At 42.7% G+C, this 21961-nt stretch overlaps 1 protein-coding gene across 1 annotated transcript in view; it reads left to right on the forward strand.

The window, feature by feature from the left end:
• The first annotated feature begins 765 nt into the window (after positions 1 to 765).
• KCNH1 (potassium voltage-gated channel subfamily H member 1) overlaps positions 766 to 21961 on the forward strand; it is a 186439-nt gene continuing 165243 nt past the window's right edge. Inside the window, exons 1-3 of the mRNA XM_054195409.1 lie at positions 766 to 838; positions 13959 to 14082; positions 14329 to 14435. Of these exons, the coding sequence (XP_054051384.1) occupies positions 766 to 838; positions 13959 to 14082; positions 14329 to 14435 (304 nt within the window). The remainder of the gene's footprint in view (positions 839 to 13958; positions 14083 to 14328; positions 14436 to 21961) is intronic.

Below are 21961 nucleotides of genomic sequence, written 5' to 3' on the forward strand. Positions count from 1 at the left end.
TTAAAGAGTGTGAGGCTTGTCAAAGGTTATATTTAAACTCTTTATCTCGGCGCTTACCCTGAGCTGTTCATCAGTTAGACCACATAATAATTACGAAGTAGCAACTCACCCCAGCGAACCGAGAGACGCGGGCCGGGGCCGGTAGTGCCGGGCGAGCCCCCGCAGCCGCCCGGGGGGTCGCTGAGCGCCAAGCCTCCGGTGCCCGGCGGCGTCGTCCCGCCCGGGGCGGGAGGCAGCGGCCCCTCCCGGCAGGCGGAGGCACCTCCGAGTTTGTGAGCGGTTTGAAAGCGCTCCGAGTTTCTGAGCCCCGTGGTGAGGCGGCCCGGGCAGATCCCTCTCAGGCTCGGCGGCTGTTGGGCCGCCGGTCCCTCACTCGCCCCCCTCCGCCCTCCTGCCACAGCGTTTTCCGCTGAGGCGCTACCCGCGAGCAGTGCCGGTGGCGGCTCGCCGCCCTGAGCTCCCGGAGCGGGCTCCGTTGCCCCTCCGCGGGCGCCCGTGGCCGGCCTCCCCTCAGCGAGCGCCGGGCCGCGTCGCGTCCAGACGATGGCGCTGCAGCACCGGCCTTGCGGCGGCGGCGGCGCGGGGCTGCGGCGGCCGGCAGGGGGCGGCGCGGGGCGGCCCGGCGGCGGTGGTGCGCGGGAGGCGGCGGGAGGGCTGATGCCGCACAGCCGTGCCGGTCCCGGCGGAGGTATGGGGCGGGCGGGGAGCGTCGCGGCAGAGCCCTGAGCGAAGCCTCCGCGTCCGCGCTGCCGCGAAAAGGCGACTATGGCCGGGGGAAGGCGAGGGCTGGTGGCGCCTCAGAACACGTTTTTGGAGAACATCGTGCGAAGGTCTAACGGTAAGGGGGGGGAACCGGGGAGGCGCCGCCGCCCGCGCCCCGGGGCTGAGGGCGAGCCCTCACCGGGGTGAAGCAGCCCTCCGCTTCCTCGGCGGGGGCAGCCCCGGGCGTTGAGCCCCCGCCGCTCCCGGGTGGCTCCGCCGGAGCGGCGCATCCAGGTGTCGGGGCCGAAGCCGGTGCCGCCGGTCGGCTGCGCCGCCCAAGTCCTGCCGGAGAGCCGCCGGCCCGGGCGGCGGGGCGGCCGGCTCCCGGCGGGGCTCCGGCTGCAGGTGCGCCGGCACGGCCGGGCGCCCGGGGAGAGCCGGGCTGTGCCCGGTGCGGGGCGGGATCCGCGCCCCGGGGGCAGCAACGGGGCCTGAGCCGGCGGGCACCGGGGGGGTTGAGAGGGAGTCGGGTCACCGGTGGGGTCCCGCCGTCGGCGGGGGCTGCGTGCCGCCGGGGGCACGGCGGCTTCGGTCGGGGAGGCGGTGCGGGGATTCAAGATGGTCTCTGGGAAGGGAAAAAGCCCGGTGGCGGGGGATCGGCGACGGCTGCGCGTCCGAGTGGAAAGGGAAGATTTGCCACAAGTGAGGAGAGAGTTTGCCATTTTGAGGGCTGAGGGTAGACAATTTTTTTTTTTTTTTTTTTTTTTTCCCCCTTAGTGCACTGTAAGCAGGTCTTTCTCTTGGAAAACTGTGGGGTGGAAAATGCCTCGAATTTCACAATTGCATGCAAATATGCATTAATGTTATCCAGATTCTTTCACTTAGGGACTTACCAAAAGCTGTTCCCTCAGTAAGTGTGCGGCCATGCAAACGTTTATGTATTTGTTTAAACCTGGGCATGTGCATTTTTTTTTAAAGCTATGAGCCTAAGTTCTGCCATTTTTAGTGCTTCCATTGACTTCAATGGGGTTACTTAAGGGATTAAGAACTTCTACTGTGATTGAGAATGTGCAGGATCAAGCTCCTTTTGAAGACAAGATGTGTTAATTAAAAATATAGTCAGTTTGTTCTGATAAGGCAATGATAATTAACCCTCTTGATAAGCAGATAAAAACTCAAAATATCCAAAAAATGATTTTTTTTTTTCAATTAGGCACTATTATTGGAGAAATAGCCTTTGTTAAGACCATATTTTCACATAAAATCGTGAGGCTCTTTTTATAGGTTGTTTCTCTCTGCAAGTTTCCTATAGAAGGGAAGGGGTTGGAAGCTGCATTCCTGAAAAAATACTCGCCATTCTTACAGTGAATCTTGCCCTCTTTTTTTAAAAATGAAATGTTACATATCATCACACTCAGGCTGCTTTTCTAATCTTCCAACACTAGTTATCTAAGGCTTTTCTCAAAACTGCCTTGAGTTTGTAGATTATTTTCTTCATTAAAAAACAGTTTTCTCTTTTGACTTTCAGTGCCAAAACCTTGATGCAGTAAATCAGTTGAGGTTTGGAGATGGGGGGGAGTCATGCCGCAGAAGCTATGCTCTGTTTCTTCCTCTTTTCTCCCATTATTAAGAAGGTGTCATGACAGAGTGTGGTGCTAGACAGCACAGGTAGGATGACAGCACTCCATTTCCAAATGCTTGGCAAGTCCTGAGGGCTGTAATCAATACAAGTTTTTAGATTAAGCCTGGTAGGAAGTGATGCACAGTTCAGCCATGTTAGGAGAAGCTTAGAGAAGTGACTCAGGTTAGGAAGACCATTTCTTCTGTAACATGCCTTCTAGTTTTTGCTGGACGCAGTCCAGCTTTGCTGTAAATGTGATGCCGTCACATACGAATGGCGTATGAATCAGTGCTAATGTGGGACCATCAGCCTTTTCTAACCTCCGTCTTGTTCAGGAGACAAGGATAGTCTCCTCGCTCTCCTTGTCTGGCAGGGCTGTGCTGGCAGCATGGAAACAAGCCAGTTCCTTGTTGCCTGTCTCTTCTTGGCCTGCCTACTTGGCCTTTGAGATGATTTGGGATGCCCACAGGATGAGTGCTTAAATGGGCCCATAAAGCTTGAGGTTTGGCTCCCCCTTCTTGGTTTCATTTGACTGGGTAGTAATGTGACCCGCAATGAAACTAAGCCATTTGGGATTTGCCAAATAACATTGGGCTTGTTGTCAAACTGTATTTGCTGGCACATGCAAGCAAGTTAAGTAGCGCCAACAGATATTGAGTTGATACAGATATAGGAATTTTCCTAATTTGGCGAGGATTCCCTTTGAAAGGAGAGGAATTTGGTCATAGAACAGAAACAGATACTGAAAAGTGCTTCACTTAAAGGTACTTGTATGTGATGTGCATCCACAGTCACAGGTGCACTGAGGAAAACACATTCTTGATACGTGTTATGTTTTGGGGCAGGGGGTGTTAATTCAGTGAAAGAGGCTGTATGGTAATAACAAAGTAATTGACATGCAACCACTTTTGGAACCATTGCTCTAAGAACAGCACTAATTATACGAATTTTTTTACCAACTGCTTAAGAAGTAGTTCTTTGAACAGCCTTTCATATTAGATGTGGGTCTGGTAAGCTGATGAGCCTTCAATGGCTAAAAGTAATAGCAGTGTGTGTAGGCATGCAAGTTCAGGGGTTTTCCTTTAGGGTTAGTATTTTGCTTATGTTTATATCGCAGCGAGACTCACCTCAAACTCCATTGGTCTGAACTGTCTCCTTGAGAGTTATTAGGAACAAGAGCTTCTTCTTAGGTTCTGAGACAGGTTCCCACGCACTAAATGCCAGCCAAAAGAGCTGTGCTAGGGTTAGAAGCTGCAGAGTATTTCCTTTCCATACATTGGAGTAAAGAAGGATTTGATAATTTCTCAGCCCATCCTGGGATGGGATGGCCTTATGGTAGCACACACAGGAAAGAATCCACTGAGACCTGTCGACCTCATCTGGTCCTCTGTGATTTCTTCTCACAATAAGACCTTTTGGATGAAGTGTGAACTGAAGGCTCTTCTTTGAAATGAGGGACACTGTAATCCTGCTTGTCTTGTATTTAATGTTTAAAAGCTGTGTTTCTATATTAGCTATGTAGAGCTAGAAAAATAAATGTTGTATATAGTGCTCAGTTGACAAAAAATTGTTTGGAGCATTGAAATATTTAAAGACCAGAACACCCAATGGGACAGAAAATGAGCCCCTGCTGTAAAACAGTGCAGTATGTAAAGAATCACTAGCCCCTGATGGTTACTGCTAATGTGATATTAATGTTTTTCCTGGGTAATGTAATACATCTACAGTATACAAGCACTATAACAGCAACAGTTATAATCTTGGTTCATGGCCAGGGCACCCAATTCAAATGGTGCAGTATGTTCTAGAGAATACTGATTCTTTGTGATATTCTAATGCTTTATCGATAACTGGAGGCAAAAATACTTTTCAATTTATGTAAATGCCAGATAAATTCTGCAGTCCTTCCTTGGTCAAAATTCTCACAGAGGTACTTGATAATTGTGCGTGTGTAAGGATGGCAAACACAAGCCCTGCATTTACATGGCTATGGAATTTCAGTGGAAGTCACAGATGCTTTTCTGATTTATTGACAAGACAAGGAGGTTGGAAGAAGAGGAGATTAGAGGGCATAAGGCTTGTCTGAATTTAGTCTTGCTTTCACAAAGTCCTGTGGGAACACCCTAAGGAGACATCAGGTATGGAAGCAAACCTGCACCCTTTGATGGAGAATGCAGCGAGTTCCCTGTAGGGGGAAAGAAAAAGCACCTTCAGACACAAGTCCTGATAATAACAGACGTTTCCATGATTTATGGCATTACTTCCATTGGAGACTATAAGGTCCCAGTACAATAAATATTCTGCAACCTGGGCACGCTAACCTTGTGCCGTTGCCTGAGACCTAGGAGAGAAATTAACTTTATAATAAACAGCTCTGAAACTGAAAAACCTGGTTTTGTGCTCAGCCAGAGAGAAATGCAAAGGAAACTAACAGAGAATGAAGAACCAAACCCAGTTTTATTTTCATAATTTTGCACTTGAATAAAATGTTCATTTGAATGACATGTTCGCACACAGTGGTTGCAGACAGTGCTGTGTCTGCTGCAACCTGGCCCTGCCTGCCTTCCTGTCAAAACCTAAAGCAGCGAGCAACATGGTATGGAGATGCAGACCTGGCTGCTGCTAATACAGTTTGGGTCCAGAAGCAGTACAGGCATCCTTCCGCAAAGGTAGGGTTTACTATCTTACGTGTTGTGGGTCTAATGACTTTCAGCCTGCTGAGCTGTGACGTTGGTAGGGAACACATACATGAACACAAGCTCTGCATCAATCTTCCGTATGTGATATGCCACGGGCAGTGAGGTCCTGGGCATCACCAGCATACCTCATACTAGTGCAAAATCAGTAAATTGCATCAGTCATCAACAACGTATTTTCATGCTGAGAACAGGACTGCTTTTGTTGAAATTAGCAAGCACACTTTTGGGGTGGAGTAAACTTTTATATTTCCTTTTGATAGAGTATGTTTGGTTTCCTGATGGTTCATAAAGTTCCATAATTTTCAATGAATCTTCAAGCATCACTGGGTGAAATTTGTTATTTGCAGACAATGAGCACAGAAACCTTGTCCTGCTGGTAAATTACATCCTAGTGTGATCTAGTGAGGTTCTATTGAATAGGGAAATGCATTTTAGTGACTGTTTTAGACATGGAAGTATTGAAAAGGACAAAGTTCACTGTGTACAGGGAAGAGCAACGTTGAGGTATTCCTTATGAAGTGCAATGTCTGGGTTAAGCTATCCTAGTTCTTAAAGTTCCCACATGGGCTGACTTGGAAGGCTGTAGCAGATATGCAGGAGGTTTTCTGCTCCGTGCTGCCAACTTAGTCTCATCCACCTTCCAGGCTTCAGTGGGTTAATCTCAGTATAAAAAACCTCGATGTAATGGAGTAGAGGGTTCTGGCCTGGACAATGCTTCTCTTCCCTTGTACGGAAGGCTCTTTGCCAGAGTCACGCCTTGCAAAAAGTGCATGGAAAACTGCTGGCTCAATAATAAGAAGGTGCTATATGTATAGAGTGCCTTTAGCTGAAGATCTTGTTTCCCTTGCCATTACTATGGCTTGCGCTGTGCATCCAGTGGTTGAACTTGAGTCTGTACGCTTTACACTGCAAGACCCAATTTATTCAAGATTTCCTGTAAAATCACATTTGGCTGAGTAAAATCCAAGAGCATAGGTCTGTCTGTTGGCACCGATTAGAACAAGACATTTAGCCATGAAAGCAGCAGGCCTTCAAAAACCACAAGGGGACAACTTGTAGGTTCCGTGTTAAGGATGTTTTCTTAAACTGAGAGTGAAACAAAGGAACAGACTTTGTTTCTCCTCACCTTCCTTGTTTTCTAAGTTAACAACTGTGGAGATGCTTTTATTTTCATCCAGGTTTTTCATACAATTGGTCAGTAGATCAAAATGTCTATTTGGTATTGACTTTTTTTTTTCTTCAGTATCACCTGTGTTGAGTATAAAATGGTTTTTTGCTGGCTTTTACTAGGCCTGAAGGTTCTAGTTTTGTGTGTGCATCTTTATGCATTTAGAAATGTATGACCCGATTTCCTTAAAATTACTTTTATAGATAGTAAGAAAAAAAATGTACAACACGGAGATGATAGATAATGTGTTTTAAAATTAATGTTCTGAAAGCTCAAGAAGTTCTCCTGTGATAATTCAACATATCAATCCATTTCTGCATTAAATCGTAGAACAAGATCATAAAACAAATCTTAATGAAACCCATTCATTGGAGAATTTGTTAATGCATTTTTGTAACTCATATAGCTAAAAGTGAGCAGGGAGTTAGGTCTTGTCAAATGCTTTTAAGGCTTTTGATGGCTGTGGCTATAATCAGTAAATCAAACGGCTTCTTTAAAATGATGGAAGGCCCATATAATTGATGCACCTAAAACATGTTTTTTTCTGGATTACTTTTAAGATCAGATGAGAGGTAAAAAAAACTCCTGATCAATTAAATTGTGACGTCTCACTGCTAAACAGTATTTTGGTCCTTTATTAAGAATGGTGCAATGTATGACTCTTACAACTGATGAACTTTCTAATTTCTGAAAATGATCTCATGCTAATGTCAAATTTGTCTAAATATCTTTTTGTCTATTTTTTTTTTAATTTCTTGGTATGGACAGCACTTCAGGGATAGGCAAAGAATGATGCTATGCATAAAATACGTATGACAGCTTCTGTGCACTTTCCATTTCAGCTGTTCTTGTTCCATTATTCTTCACTAATTCATTTTATTTTTAAAAAATATAGATAATTATGAATATTTTACAGCTACTAGTGTTGAAGGGCTGTATTCTTTTCAATTTAAACATTTCTCGTGGTAGAGGCCTACTGTGAAATATTTGCTATAACAATGCAAAATAACACATGTTGAGATGGAACCACTAGTTTTTATCTATACTGCTGGCTGAAATTAGCATTCATTTTCTGTAATGATTCAAAGTGAGTCACTTGAAGTTGTTGTTTTAGTTAGTGTCTCTTTGTTATTTGTGGTAAGTATGATGAAATACATTTTTTAATAATCTTTTCAGCCTGTACTTGCACTGTACTCTGGAGTACGCATGACAGTGTAAGTCATATTTGAATAAAGCATGAAATGCCTGCATTTAGTGGATTGTGTTCATGCTGTAGCAGCCAAGGAGCTTTTAAATACATTTTTGTTGCTGTAAAATAAATAGTTATATGAAACTTTTATAAAACATGTAAGCTCAAATAAACCTATCAATAGGGTTTTATAATACATTGTTGTGTATTAGAGTGAGGCTACAGCTTAAAATAATTTTGTCATGAGATTAAGGATGTACAATTTTGAGACCACTATATTATTATTCTATAGAGAGATCAAGTTGTTCAATGGGATATTTAAACATTGACACACTCCCACTCTAGGAATGAATACAAGGAGATACTGAGTGGATGTGTGTATCCATGTAACACCATTGACTTCTGCAGGAGAATGTGGGTGGAAGAGCAGAATTTTGTCCTATTACTTTTATTCTACTATGTGAATAGTCTTTGAGCAGCTCTGTACTTGTTTTGAATACAGTTAAAGCACTTCTGTTAAGATGAAAATTTGGTTGGTTCCTGTGTCTTTCCTCCCTGAAATGTGAGCCTTGAATCCCATATATGCAAAGAAAGGATTGAATAGATGCTTGAAATTCAGTTTGACTTATTTGTACTGATTTAGGGCTGTATTTTGATCTCAGAAGTTACATTTGAACAATGTAACTAATCAGTGTGACTAAATGCTGCTGGTTTACTTTTGTCAAAGCTAAGACTAAACATGAGCAAAAATTAATACAAGCCTATCCTTTGCAAATGGTTAAAGCAAAAGCACAATACGAGCTGTGTGACTGTAGCAATTTTGACGGCCTACTTATAAACAATGTTCTATTTCCATGCGTTGTGTTCCTTACCAAAAATGAAACCGTCTCTTTTTTCCCCATATCCAAATGATGCTACTTGTGATGCAAAGTCATAAGTTTGTAAATACCAGAATTGTTTAGAAACTCATCTATCCCTTGTACTTAAGCTCTATGGTACAGTCTTTAATCATACAACAGTTGCATGTGATTTTTGCCAACTGCACATTTCTATGCTGCATTATACCCAGCTAACGGCACAGTAGCGAAGGAGGCTGTATCCCTCACCCCTATCCCCAGTGACTATGGGTAGCATAAGAGACCTGTTTACTGAGCAGTTCTTAGTTCTGCTGTAACAGTGGTGTGTGCTTTGTAATGATAGAGGTCTAGGTTTCCTGCACTGAAGATCCATGGGAAGAGTTTGAGTCATGGTAAAAAAAGACATGCTGGTCTCCATAACCAGGGTTATGTCCTCACCCAACACGATGAAGGCTGTGGTCTGGAATGAGGAGCCCAATTTCTGTTCTATAGGGGGCTGATGGAAGCCTTAGCGAGTTTAGTGAGGAGCAGGTATTCCCACCACAGTGAGCCTGATTCTCCTTTTGCTTATAGGGGAATAAATTAGGAGCAAATCTTCTGAGTTTTATATTTGTATGATGACTGTGGGAAAAGATATTAACATGTTTAAATTACGTTTGTGCATAGTGCCAACCTGAGCACACTTGTGGGGGGCTTTGACAGATCTGCATACAGATTTGAAAGTGCAGGCTCTGTTGTTACCACGGTTTGCGCTACAACACACCGAACAGAGGTTTCCTCTTGGTTGCCTCTGTGTGCCTCCTCTGTGCAGGCGGCGATGTGGGAACGTGTCTGGCAGCGTTCTGGGAATATGTCTGGCTGCTGGTGTCTGACCTTCTGACAGCGCCTTCCTAAAGGGAAAGGCAAAACTGGTGTGCTGGCATCTGGAAAGAGGTGGGGGGCTCAGCTAGGCAAGATCCACCTTACAGGAGAGGCTGGGATGCTATGGGTACGAATGTGCAGCAGTGCAGGGGAATGGTAGGGAGGAGGCATTTTGGTAGCCCGCTCCATGCTCTTTGCAAAGGAGATGACTTCTCCTTAGGCAGCTCATCCTGACCAGCTACGTGTCTGTGAGGTGCTTCTTGTTCTCAGGCATTTCGGAGGCTTGAGCAACAAGATTTAGTAGATACGGTAGCTTCAGTGAAGGTGGGTGTTCTAGAGACATGCTGTCGCTGTTGTTAAAGGGTTGCCGTTATTTGGAAAAACATTTTCTGATTCTTCTGTGATGATGTATTTTGTGAGTGGAGGAAAGCACTGGTTTCAGTGGTTAAGCAAGTCCAGTCTTACGTTTTGGAAGGAGTTAAATTGTTTTTCTTGTTGCTTTAAAGCTGCTGTGACTAGTTTAAAGTGATAATCCAAAACGGGTCTGACATTTGAGTGTGTAAAGGCTGACGTGTGGATATACTGCAGTGAACAGAACTGACTTGTGGAAAATGCAGGCTAGAAAGTATGAAGTGGGGCACTTCCCAAAGTAAGCAGTGCTGCAGACTCTCATCATGGAAGTCTGCACTACTCATGCAAGTAATTTTGCTGCCTTTGAGATGCTGAAGTTCTTTCTTGCATTTCTGCAGCATGAGCTGCTCTGTGGTGCGCTTTACATATTTCTGTGCCTCCCAACCGTCTGGCTCAGACTGTGCCAAATGCAGCACAAGCCAGAACCTCAGGTCTTCTTTTATATGAGCCTGCCCTCTCCATTTCCTAGCTCAATTCTTCTTGGAGCTGATAAAGGTGGGCCAGTGATGCTTACAGCTTCTCCTTGGGCCAGGCAATACCACTAACCCAATTGACATTTTGATAGAAATCGATTTCCTGGTGAGGGAGTCCTTTGAGTCCTTTCAAAGAGGTGCTGCAAGTCATTAAATAGTTTGAGTACTGCAGCTGTGACACATACATTTTACCCCAAGTCTTTGAAGAGAATTTAGCAGTGGATTTATTCATGGTCTTCCTCTGACCAACTCCTCTCCCAGCTTTGTTGACCCACTTGTGAGTCCCCAGGAGGCTTTGCCCTGCGATGCTCAAAGAGTTCACTAGAGCATCCCTCGTGCTTGTTGTGCAACAAAGCCACAGCTGTTTCCTGGCCTCTGGGACCCTGTGTCCCTATGGATGGAGAGGCAGTATTTGCCTCAGTGGATGTTATTTAATATTTTCTTATGCTAGGAACAATTGTTTAACAGATTATGAGCTGTCTCTGAGCAGCACATTGTCAGGGATGTCAATGCAATTGAATGTAAATGATAGCAATGAGAACAGCCCTTCTACCTCCGGGTTATCTGTCAGAATAAACTATGCAGGGGAGTTATAAGTGGGAGTCCTTATTTTATGCTGTGTCTTGCTAGTGTTCGCACAGGCAAAACACTGTTGTCGGAGACACTCCTGGAGAAATGTAGGCACGGAACCACTCTTGTGTCATTGTTTTGTCTTCAAAGAGATCTGGGAAGAGGAGTGAGTAACTGGAAAGAAATTTTTATTTGTCTCTGAGACTCTTTCTTTGCGGATGCTGGGACTCTCACTCTGTGGGCTGTTAGGCTACAGTGAGTTTCATAAAAAAAAAAAAAAAAGGTGGGTACAGGAAGTTTGGAAACCACCAATGCCGTTTGTCTCTCCCTTTGCAACAAAATCATGAACAAAGGAATTGATCATTCTGAGCCTGTTAGCCCCCCAAAGAAAGCTGTCAGAGTGTGGTGGGTTGGAAACCTCTTTCCTGGCCTAGCAGTTTGGATCGTGCTACCACTACAGCTTCTCTCGGCTGCCTGGCTGCTGTGCTCACAGGGGCCAACATTCTCTGCAGGCTTTCAGCTACATGGAGAGTTCCCAAGCACTGGCCCCTGCAGGGCATTTTTTGGGATCTAGGGATCACCCCAGGTCAAGGGTTAAACAATGTGGCAATAGAGCTGGAGGAGCAAGCCCAAAAATGAGTCAGGGTTGTGGCGTTGGCTCCAGAGAATGGGTCCAACTTCAGTATTTACTTCCTGTGTGTTTGTAAGCTGTGTAAAGCCTGGATCAAAGAAGGGTGAAGATGCAGAAGTGGCAACTAGGTGGAAGTGAGACATGCTTATAAAACAGTGGGATCATCAAAATCCCTGACTTGCTCTTTGAATTGATAGATGTCCAAGTTATTGCCTTTAAAGCTTTGTAGGTATGTAAAGATCTCTCAGGTTGGTTGTAACTCACAACTAAACCCAACCAGGACTCCCCAATGAAGCATTCTACCTCCACATCCCAGAGTGGCTCACCCAGTGTAGACTAACAGGATTGCCTAATAGGGATGCATAAAATACAAGTAAGTCACACTGACTTAAAAACTCACATGGTGAGGATGTTAGCATCTGTTCTTTTTGGTAGCTTGATAATTAGAACACATCATTCAGGAGTTGAAATCAAGGCTGAGCTTTCATCGCCCTTGGGTAGCCCCACGTCTCATAGGAGAACACCTAAACTGCTAGGCTGTCAGCGGGGAGGGAAATATTTGCATGTTCTCTAAGCATTCTTTGGAAACTGCCAGTCAAAAAAAAAATCAGGCTTTGTTGGGCCAAAAGGTAAGCAAGTGGGAATGTCATTCTTTAGCGCCTGCAATAATGGCAAATAATCCTGGCTATTATCTTTGAGAACTGGTTTTATGTTAAGATACTAGTTATCGTAAGTAATGTAGGAAAGGGGGAAAAAAAGCCCTTAAAATATCCCCCTTTTTTCATTGTTTTCTATAGTTTAACTTGAATCATAGAATAGTTAGAGTTGGAAGGGACCTTAAAGATCATCTATTTCTATTTGGGCAGGTTTCTATTTGTTGTGCTGATGTTTTTCGGTTCTCTCCCACCCACACTACGCATGGAGCTTCCATCTCCCAAGCCTTTGAGAGCTGGGCATCTAAGGGCTAGGCTGTAGCAGTTTTGCCTTTTGGTGCTTAAATCCCCTTGTGGACTTAGTGATCGGTTTTTACCTGTAAAAGGGGGATAAGAGCACTGTTGTACCTTACAGAAGCATCGCAAGGCTAGATAAAAGTAGGATTACCACAGTAATGGTCATCAGAAAAGTGCCCTGTATAGCTTTTAATTAAAAAAAGAGATTATTTATCCAAAGACAATGTTGAGGTTTAAGCGTGAAAGGAAGGCCACTGCTTAAGTTAATAAAAGCTCTTCAAGGAGTTCTTGAGGAAATGGAGAGAAGAGGAGATGGTGAGAAGGAATGCATGCATGAAATAAAACCATTCAGATTAGGGCAGGACCTGGCCTAACACTTGTATTTGCATATTTTTTTGTCATTTTTTTGTACTTCCTGACGAAAATTTAAAAATATCCTAACACAGTGCAATGCAGTGTTTATAACAGACACTCAAAAGCACTTGCTTTAGCAATGAGAAATGACTTGGCTTACTTATTCATAGGAAAGGGTAAAAGACGTGTATTGTTTTTGGAACAAAGTGCTTCAACCAAGCAAAACCCATGGTATTTAAAAGAGACTGTGAGAAACAAAGCAGTTAAAGTGTCCTGAAGTTATACTACTGGCGTATTTCATTCTAAAGAGTGTGTAAAGATACACTTAATCATGCTCATGGGATTGGCCAATGGATTTAGATAGCTGCAGGAATGTTTTATTTAAACCCACTTGAAGTTTGCAACAGGACAAAAGATTTTGAAAGGGAAAGTTAAAATAAATAAAACTCTTTGCAATTAATAGGTAAAATGTCGTGTTTGTGTCTCTTGGTTGCAGGAAGTATTAATGACAGCTATGTATTGTTGAGCAGTTGGGCTTAGATCCTGCAAACTAGACAGCATAGGCTCCCTTAAAGGCTCTTCTTAAAGGCGGATGCCTCTTAATCTCATGTGGCTGCTCTGCCTGTCTTTCCAAAGTCAGGGGGTCTTTGCAGCTGTGAAAGGAGGCACCATCTCCTGCCTGCCAGTGCCCAAGCACCAGCAACTGCTGTCTGTCTTGGCACAGGTGTAGTTAGTTGACTGCACAAGAGCCAAAGCAGCAGAGAAAAGCAAGAGCTGGGCCCAGCATTGAGGATGGTCATAATTTGAATGAGATATCAATCATAAAAAAAAAAAAAAAGTAGCACACACAGATCCAGTGAGAATGGAGGTGCGAATCTTGCTCAGTTTTTTTCGTACTGTTTGAAACTCCTTCTGGTTTGTACGGCAAACAAAAAGCTCTTTCTACTGGTGTAAGCACTAACCTTAGTTGTCTGGTGTCTAGTTTGGAGCACTGTGCCGTACACGTCACATAAGAAGTATTTGAGCTTGCGTGGCTGGCAGGGAAGGCTGTATTGAGAGGAGCCACTGTGTCTACATTCGGAAAGGAGAAATATTGCTCATGTGCTGTTTTGGCTGTGTGTAAGAAGCTTCACGTTCAGACTGAGTGTCATGGTGGATCAGTGCACGTGGCACAGAGGGAAACAGTTTGGTGAATCTGTTCTCAGTCAAAGGATGAATTTTACCTACTTAACTGTCATGTGTTTCGCTTGCATAAAACCGTCCTCTTAAGCTTTGCATGAGTAATTAATATTTTTTAAAATAAGAATTTACTTAAAATTAAAACTGGAAATAATCCTTTGACTGCAGGAAGAATAATATCTGGGGAAAAACTGCAGGGACTGAAGCAATCAGGATTGGGTCCTGAAATGAGTCTTTTCTCTAATGTAACCGTAGCCTTGTGTAACGTCTAACTGATGTGCTCTTTCTAACAGATACTAATTTTGTCTTGGGTAATGCCCAGATAGTGGATTGGCCCATTGTCTACAGCAACGATGGATTTTGCAAGCTATCAGGATATCACAGAGCAGAAGTTATGCAAAAAAGCAGCACCTGCAGGTATTTGAGAGCAGATTTATTTTCTGTTAAATAGCTTGTAGTGTTGTGCTTGTTGCTTGAGGAGAAAAGTAATCTGTTTATTCCAGTTTTGTCTTTTATCTCCTGGGGCCGCATCTGTCAAATACACTTTCCAGGTGAAACAAAATCAAAGAAGGGCTATTTCTAAATAGGTCCTTTTCACACTGTAAACAAATGGCTTTGTGTCTTTGTCTAGTATCTGACTTGAATTTCTCATTTTATTTGTAGTTTTATGTATGGAGAGCTGACAGACAAAGATACAATTGACAAGGTCCGGCAAACATTTGAGAACTATGAGATGAACTCCTTTGAAATCTTGATGTACAAGAAGAACAGTAAGTAGTTGATTGGTTTATTTGCTAACATAGGTGTGTAAAGTTGTTTTAAATTATAGTGTAAGCTGCAAGTCGTTTGCCTGAGGGACTGTGCTTTATCTAGGGATAAATAAGCACCATACAAGGAAGAAATGAGAATATTAGGGATGAAAGTCACTCAAGGAGGCAGATGAAGCTCTCTAATTTGTTCTGACGTTTAGAGCAATTTGTATGTGATGCTTTAAGACAACAGTCAAGATTCCATCAACAATGATAATACACAAGCTGGATTTGTGCAAATGGTTTCCATTCAGAGAACCTACTTTTTCAATTTTTAAAAATTTGATATAGCAAAGCCAGTATTTAGATGTTGTTTCGGAATAAAAAGAACCCATCTTTTGGTTTAGAAGCTGAACTACTTCTGACATTTTCAGATGAAACTGTCTTTTGTTTTGGACAAAAATTCCTTAATTGGGATATGATTTTTTTCCCTAGGAATTTCAGTCTGTCTGTAACTGCATATGTCAGGAAATGAACTACTTGCCCAAAATGTGTTGGCCCATCTAGTGTGGACTATGTCATGGCAGTTATTGTCATCTACTTAACGTCACCTGGAGTGTAAATACACTGAGGTCTTCAGCCTGGCCAAACGTTAAGCTGAAAGTCTGCATTCTGTAACTTATTTTGCCCTTAACAATTTTGCCTTCTAATCATGAAACTGGTAGTGTCTGTGTACAGGGGAGGGAACCTTGCAGAAGCATCCCGCCAGCAGCTCCTTCCCATCAGAGCTGTGATGATCCATTTGATCATTAGTGGGCATGGGGGGCTTTAACCGCAAGATAGAACATAAACTGCTATGACTTAATTTTTGACAGTTAACCTCATTGCTACTTTGTTTCTTGTTAGAAAGACCAGTTTTCTGGGGAAAGGTTATCCAATCTATCTGTACATGTGAACCATTGGTATTTCTGTTGAAATGACCAGGTAGTACTAATGGAGGTTGGTGAGAGAACCACAAAAGCTAAAAGATAATGCTTATGTATGCTAGTGCTGATCTGTGGATGTGTGGAGCTGTTTGTTTTCTATCAGAATTAATCTGTTCTTCTAAGAAGTGGTAGTGCCAAAGTACATGGAATTGTTTTTTGTCATTTTTTAGAGAGGAACTTTAGAAATTTTTGCTTCATCTCTCTTCTAGTCTTCCTTCTCTTTTTAGCCTGTTCAAAGCATCATGACCTTTCACACAATGACATTAGTCAGGGCTCTTCTGGAGCACAGCTTTGCAGGTCCAACTCATTTGAAGAGCTATATGCACTATCTGAATGGCCTTGCTTTGTGCTTCTTTCCTTCTAGTTTTATCTGCCTTCAGTGTTTACCTATTTCTTAAAGCTGATTTCTGTTCCTAGCTCAGTTAGTGGCCGTAGGGACATAACGCAGCTCACATCTATGCATCCAAAGCCAAGTAAATAAGCTGCAGTCATGGGATCTTGGAGGGTCTGGAATTCTCTCTTAGTTAACAGTGATTTGGCACCAAGAGGCTATGCAGCTACTCTTCTGTCATTGCTGCAGCATATGGCCTGTAGTAGAGCCTGGGGCCTCTCTGTCTTTTATGCAGATTTAAAGCAAGGTAACCGCGGAGTGAGAGATGTTTCCTGCCCTGCTGTGCACTTCCCTGAGGAGAGGCGGCCTAGAACAAAGTCCAGCTGTGCAGAGGCTGTGTTGCGCGACATGCCAAAAAGCAGAGGGTCGCAGGCATGGGAAAAAGGAAAGCATAGATCTTGCTTTTAAGTTTAACAAAACGCAGTGCTCTTATGTTTGTTAGATTCATAGCTTTAGAGGTACATTAACTACTGTTGCAGAGACTGACTAATAACGCTGGAGAGTTGTAACTGAAAAATACTGAAAAGGGGACATCCTGGAGCTTTTTTCTCAGAATCAGCCACATGGTAGAAGAACACTGTCTTGTTTACCAGTCATGTAGCACCCAGATTGCTAAGTGGTCTTGCCTTTGTGGTCACCTTACCTCTGCCTGCAACTGTGGCAGTTGCCTGCTTGGGCAATGGAAGTGATTAGTTTCAGCCTACTCTCAGTTTGAAGGTATTGGAAAAGACCCTGAATTTTGTTAGACATCTTTTTTCCTGCTCTTTATTTCCTTTTTTTGTCTCTCTAGTCTTCCCTTATTCTATTTTTCAAGTTAGCCAGTAAATTAGACAGGAAATAGATTTTTGTTGTTCTTTACCTGCCCACACCCTCCCTATAAACTGAGAGTCATAATAAATAGCTAGTTTTTCTTCCATTTTTATGTTGTTGAATAATTGGTACATTTTCCACAGCCTACGCGTTTCATGTACTTCTAGCTGTTTTAACAATACAATCTCTCTCCTTTTGGGGGGAAAAAAGGAAAACAAAGCAGAAGTTTCAAGTTAACTTTGATGTTGCTAGTGCCGGCCAATCTTCATGTTGTATCTTCATGAGCAGCAGTCATCTCTCTCTCTCTCTCCATCTGGGTAACAATTATGTCCTGGTCTTACACTAGACATGTCAACAATAGATTGAGACATTTAATAATGCTACTAGAAGTGATAGGCTTTTTTTTTTGACACTGCCCTCTCCATGGGGGTGACCCAGTGCTAGTATTTACTTGTTTGTCTGATAAGAATATCCCATCTAGATGTTGGTAGGTACAGTATATCTAGCAACTTCACTGCAATTCACAGTATCAACACTAGAAACAACATAGGCTGTAGTATTCAGAATAATGATACAATTTTCTGCCTGCATCATGTTTGCATTTATGGATACTGTCTCTACTCTGGCCTCCCCTTTCTCTGTCCAGGCTTCCCCCCCATCCAAAAGTGACTGTCCTCCCTCTTTTCAGACATTGAAGTTAAGATGAGAAAGAGATGTGACGGTTGCTTGGGCTAGGCCCTTGATTGCTTAGCAGATATGTGACGATCATTGTTATTCTCTGGAAGAACTGCTTTCTAGAAATGCAGGGCTCCTTCAGGATAATTGGAAGCAATTGGAGCAAGCAGGTGCACAGCTACCAGATTTTTGTCATTGTGGTTCTGATGCCATCCTGTTGCATTCAGTGGAGATTTGCGGTCATACCTGGAAGGAGACAAATGAAAGCTTTCTTTAATCTGGACTGTAAAATGACAACAGACAGGTTGACAGTAATTTCATGTGAGAGCTTCAGTTCCATTGTTTGATTAGATGTGAGTGTTCAGTGATGCTGGATGTATTGTTTATTTTTATATGGGAAAATCAAAACATTGCTAAGTCTCACTGAAATTGGTGGAGTTATGTTAACTTACACCAAGGAAGGATACGGCCTAATATATTAGAAAATATTTTGTATCTAGTCCTAGTCATATCTTAGCTTATCTGAACTGATGCAGCTTAAACATCTAGCTTCTTATGAGACTTTGACAGCCATTTGTTAGGTTTTTACACTTTATGGTCTGCCTCATAAATTAAAATGGCTGAGTAAGTTAAACCTGGACTTGCATTGCCTGGTTTTCCATCTACAACATAGTCTGGGTTACAAGCAGTGCAAAAGCAGGCTTCTTCTAGATGCACTTGCTTCCATTGTTGCTGAAGTAAATTGTTGTAAGAATATAAGTTTACTTGTTTCTGCCTGTCTCTGAAGAGGTGGTGTCCCGTTTGAAATCTAACCCCCTTTTCTATGCAGTACTTGATACGCTTCAGTGGAAGAATATCTGAAGTTGTCTAGACTCTTCAAAACTAAAAAGTGTGAAGAGTTACAAAGAGTCTTCAAGTGTCCCCTGTCTGAGCAAAGACATTCCCATTGCTCCCAGTGCTGCAGAGTGATAAGACACCTTTTTTATTATTATTTTTTATTTTCACAGAGGTTTTCTACAGGTGAGGCCAGTGGAATAGCAGCAGCCAAAGGGTTGGCTGTAGGTGATTACTTTGCACACTGCAAAGTGGTTTGGATAAGCGGCAGCTCTGCTCTGAGTGCCTATATTGTGGTGAGAGTGCCAGAGGCTGGACTTCACTTTCAGTTTGTCCTGGGGTTCACTTCCCTGGTTTTCTGGGTGCTTGAATGTTTAACAAATTTAATACCGTGAATATTTGTGTGTGTATTTTTGTTTTGTTTTTTGGATAATTTTTTTAACACACACACACACACCATTTCCCACAGTGTATTAGAAGGCTTTTAGATGTCAAAGAATTGCAAATAAGCCCAAAATAGTGATTTGATAGATTCTGTTTGCACTTATCTTTGGTACCTGTGCTTTCTACAGAGGTTAAAAAGCAGACAAGCAACCCCATCCTAATTTATAGAGAGCAAAATTCACTTCAGGGTGGTAGACCTGTGATTGCCCACCACTAGGGAGAGTTTTTCATAACTGTTATTGGTTAAAACCATTTATATTTGTGTGTGCTGTGCCTCTGGTGTCTCCAGATGGAAACCTTTGCTAAACCAAATCATTGCATAGGACCAGAAGCAGGAAAGAATGAGGGTGTTGGAGTGAAGTGGCATGTATCATCCTGAGCCTCCTATTGAAATATAGCTCCATATTTGTCAAGCAGCATGCACACCTGCATCTCCTCTTCTGCGAAATCCATCTGCATGAGTTGAGTTACCTTTAGCAAGGTGAAATCTAAGTATTTTGGATTCATAAAACTGATAATTCCCATTGATCTTGTCAATTTCAAATGTGTTGACAAGCAAGACCTGCTGTTATTTCCTCAAACATATACAGAACAATAAGACTTTCCAGCAGTAATCCTTAAACATTTTATCTGGGGTAAATGGAAAGAAGATAACAAGACTTCCCCGTGTCTTCACCTTCCTTATACTTACTTTCTGTTATTCAGAGAACTCAGAATCGGCTAAACCATATCAACACTGCTGCAGTACAAGTGTGAGTGCTGAACCTTTTTCCTACTGTGTTCAGTGTCATAGGATAGCCCCTGTGCTGAGCGATTCCACCTTTGGTGACTGAAATTGATTTTTCCTTATCTTAGCGTGTAAAGATCTGTCCTTTAGAAGCATTAGCTGCCAGAGCATAGCAGCACCAGATGTGGAAAGCATGAAGGTAACAGCTTTTAAAGTGCTGGAAATGTATTTTAAGGTCTATTAGTATTGGCACAGAGTGGTGAGCTACATACTGACTTGGTTTGTTCTCATTCAGTGCACACTCTCTGCTAGAAGGTAGAGCCTATAGGAAGACTTTTGCTCTTTGTCTTACATGGTCAAATGTCAGAGGATCCTCTGTGGTCCCAGTTAAAATCTGTGTGGATATAGTGGCTTGCCTAACTCTTTTGGATTGCACCTCCTCAAATGGTTTGCTAATGTGATATTGGACAAACTATTCAGTTTTTGTGGGATAGAGACAAACAATCTCATGCTGAGTACCTGGGCATAAGGGAAACTGCAGAAGGGGTCACTGTAATGGTCAGCCGCGCTGTTTATATAACTGAAGTCCTGCTGTCTGCACCGCTGCATGTAGGAGTTGTTGGAGACACAGCACATGCGTCTATCCTTTTCATTTCCATACTGCTTGACTGTTTACCTTCAGGGCAATACCTGTCTGATGACCGTTTGACTGAAACATTATCAAGTAATGCAGAGGTTGTGCTGCGTTGAGGAAACTTGCCCCGTTCAGTACGGGCACTGAAGACATCAGCTAAATTGTCAAAACTTGTTTTTTTTTCATTATATTTATAAACTAATTTTGTTTCACTTTGTGGAAAGAAAAATCGCTTATTGTAGTTTTATTTAAGCAATGTGCTTTCTGTAATCTTGAAAAACAGATGGTAAATTGACCTCTTTGATTAAATGGTTCAAGATATGGGGAAAGAGCACATTTAGACAGTGATTTTGATATTCATTGTAGCCTATTTTTGTTTGACAGGAGAGAAGACTGAAGGAGAGGTCATCAGTATGCTTAGGGGGAGAAACCAAATAGACCTTTAACGACTCATTTGCTTTGATACTATGAGAGTTTCTGAAGGACCTCAATCAAAGTTAAATAGCATGTTAAATGCTGGTGTTCCAGCTCAGCAAGGGGCTGAACATATCACTGTTGAAATACACAGGACTGGAAAAGAGGAGAGGGAAGAAACAGTAGTATTTGTGTTACAGATGGGAAATTATAAGGTGTGCAGACATTTACTATGTGTTAGTCTGAAGAAGACTTGGGACCTGAATCACAGCTCTTAAAATTACCTTGCCTTTAAGGCAACACTCTAAGTACTGTGCTCAGGCCAGTGAAAACTATTGAGAGCCGCATCTTTTAATTCTGGAATTACTACATAACTTTGGTTCTGTGAGACGGGCCGGTCCTGTGGTTACTGTCAGAACTTCAGTGTAGACTTTAATTTCTTCCCAGTTGTTCGCACTACTTCTCCACCAGCTTTGAAGTGACATTCGCTTTTCTAGCGGGATTGGTCCTTCGCCATTAGACAAACTCTGGATTCTTTCACTGTTGATTGCAAATCTAACAGAAGCCAACGTGGCTCACGAGTGTTTACTTCTTTGTTTGTGCATTGGCATCATTGAACTTGACAAGTGAGAGAGTTTGCCAGGACTTAACAAAAAATGTAAATGAAAGTAGATGTATTGTTGGAAACACTGGTAAACAGTTTCTGCCTGTCTGTACGTCAATGCAGACTGGGCGCATATGATGAAGTTACTCTTGTTTTGCTATGAGAGCTCTGAAACATGCTGTAGTTTCACTCCCTGAATAACCCATAGGCTGAACCTGAAAATCATATTTTTCATTAAAATGGCCTTCTTTGTGCCTCTTGCCAGTCGTGGTCATCTGGCTGAGCAGGGACATTGGCTTTGACATCAAGTGTATGAGGGCTGCCTGTAGGAGGTTGAAATTCTAGTTTCCGACCTGATTTATAAGTGGTTTATGCTTTAAGCTTTCCTGTTTAATAGTTAAATAAACTGTTTAATGTTTAAAAAGTAAAATTCTTCTGATAATTAAACCAGTATGCAGGAAAAAAGCTGAGCACAGCCACATCTTGTCTGAGCCTTTCAGTGTGTTCCCACAGTTCATATCCCAGTTCTGCTATGAAAGAGTTCCTGGTTGCAGAGCGCTGTGGAGAGCCCGTGTCACCCAGCGCTGTGAGCACTTGCCTCATGATTGTATTTTTATATCCACCTGTCTCCTATTCACACAAGAGACTGACAAGATGGTGGGGAACACGCTGCAGGGAAAAAATACTGAATAGTGCTGGGGAGACAGATACATGGCCTGGCAGAATTTTCCATCTACTTATTTCTGCTGTTGCTGTGTTACTGTGTAAATCCCAAACTGGAAGATGATTTATGCAGACCATGTGTGCCACGTTGATTTTATATTCTGCCCTGGAATACACCCTGTTCGTGGTACTCTGACACTCCGGAGATCTTAAGGGTACCCAAATAATGGCAGTCATCAAAAACACCTTCTTTTAGCTGTCAAGGATATCTGGCTCTTTCTCGTTGCCTGTGGGGCACATCACCAAGACCTGCACTTGGTTCTAGGTAGAACAGTGTTTTGTTTTCCTTTTTACTATAAATAATG

Source organism: Rissa tridactyla, chromosome 3 (assembly GCF_028500815.1).
Source record: "Rissa tridactyla isolate bRisTri1 chromosome 3, bRisTri1.patW.cur.20221130, whole genome shotgun sequence".
In the NCBI taxonomy this organism is placed as follows: Eukaryota; Metazoa; Chordata; class Aves; order Charadriiformes; family Laridae; genus Rissa; species Rissa tridactyla.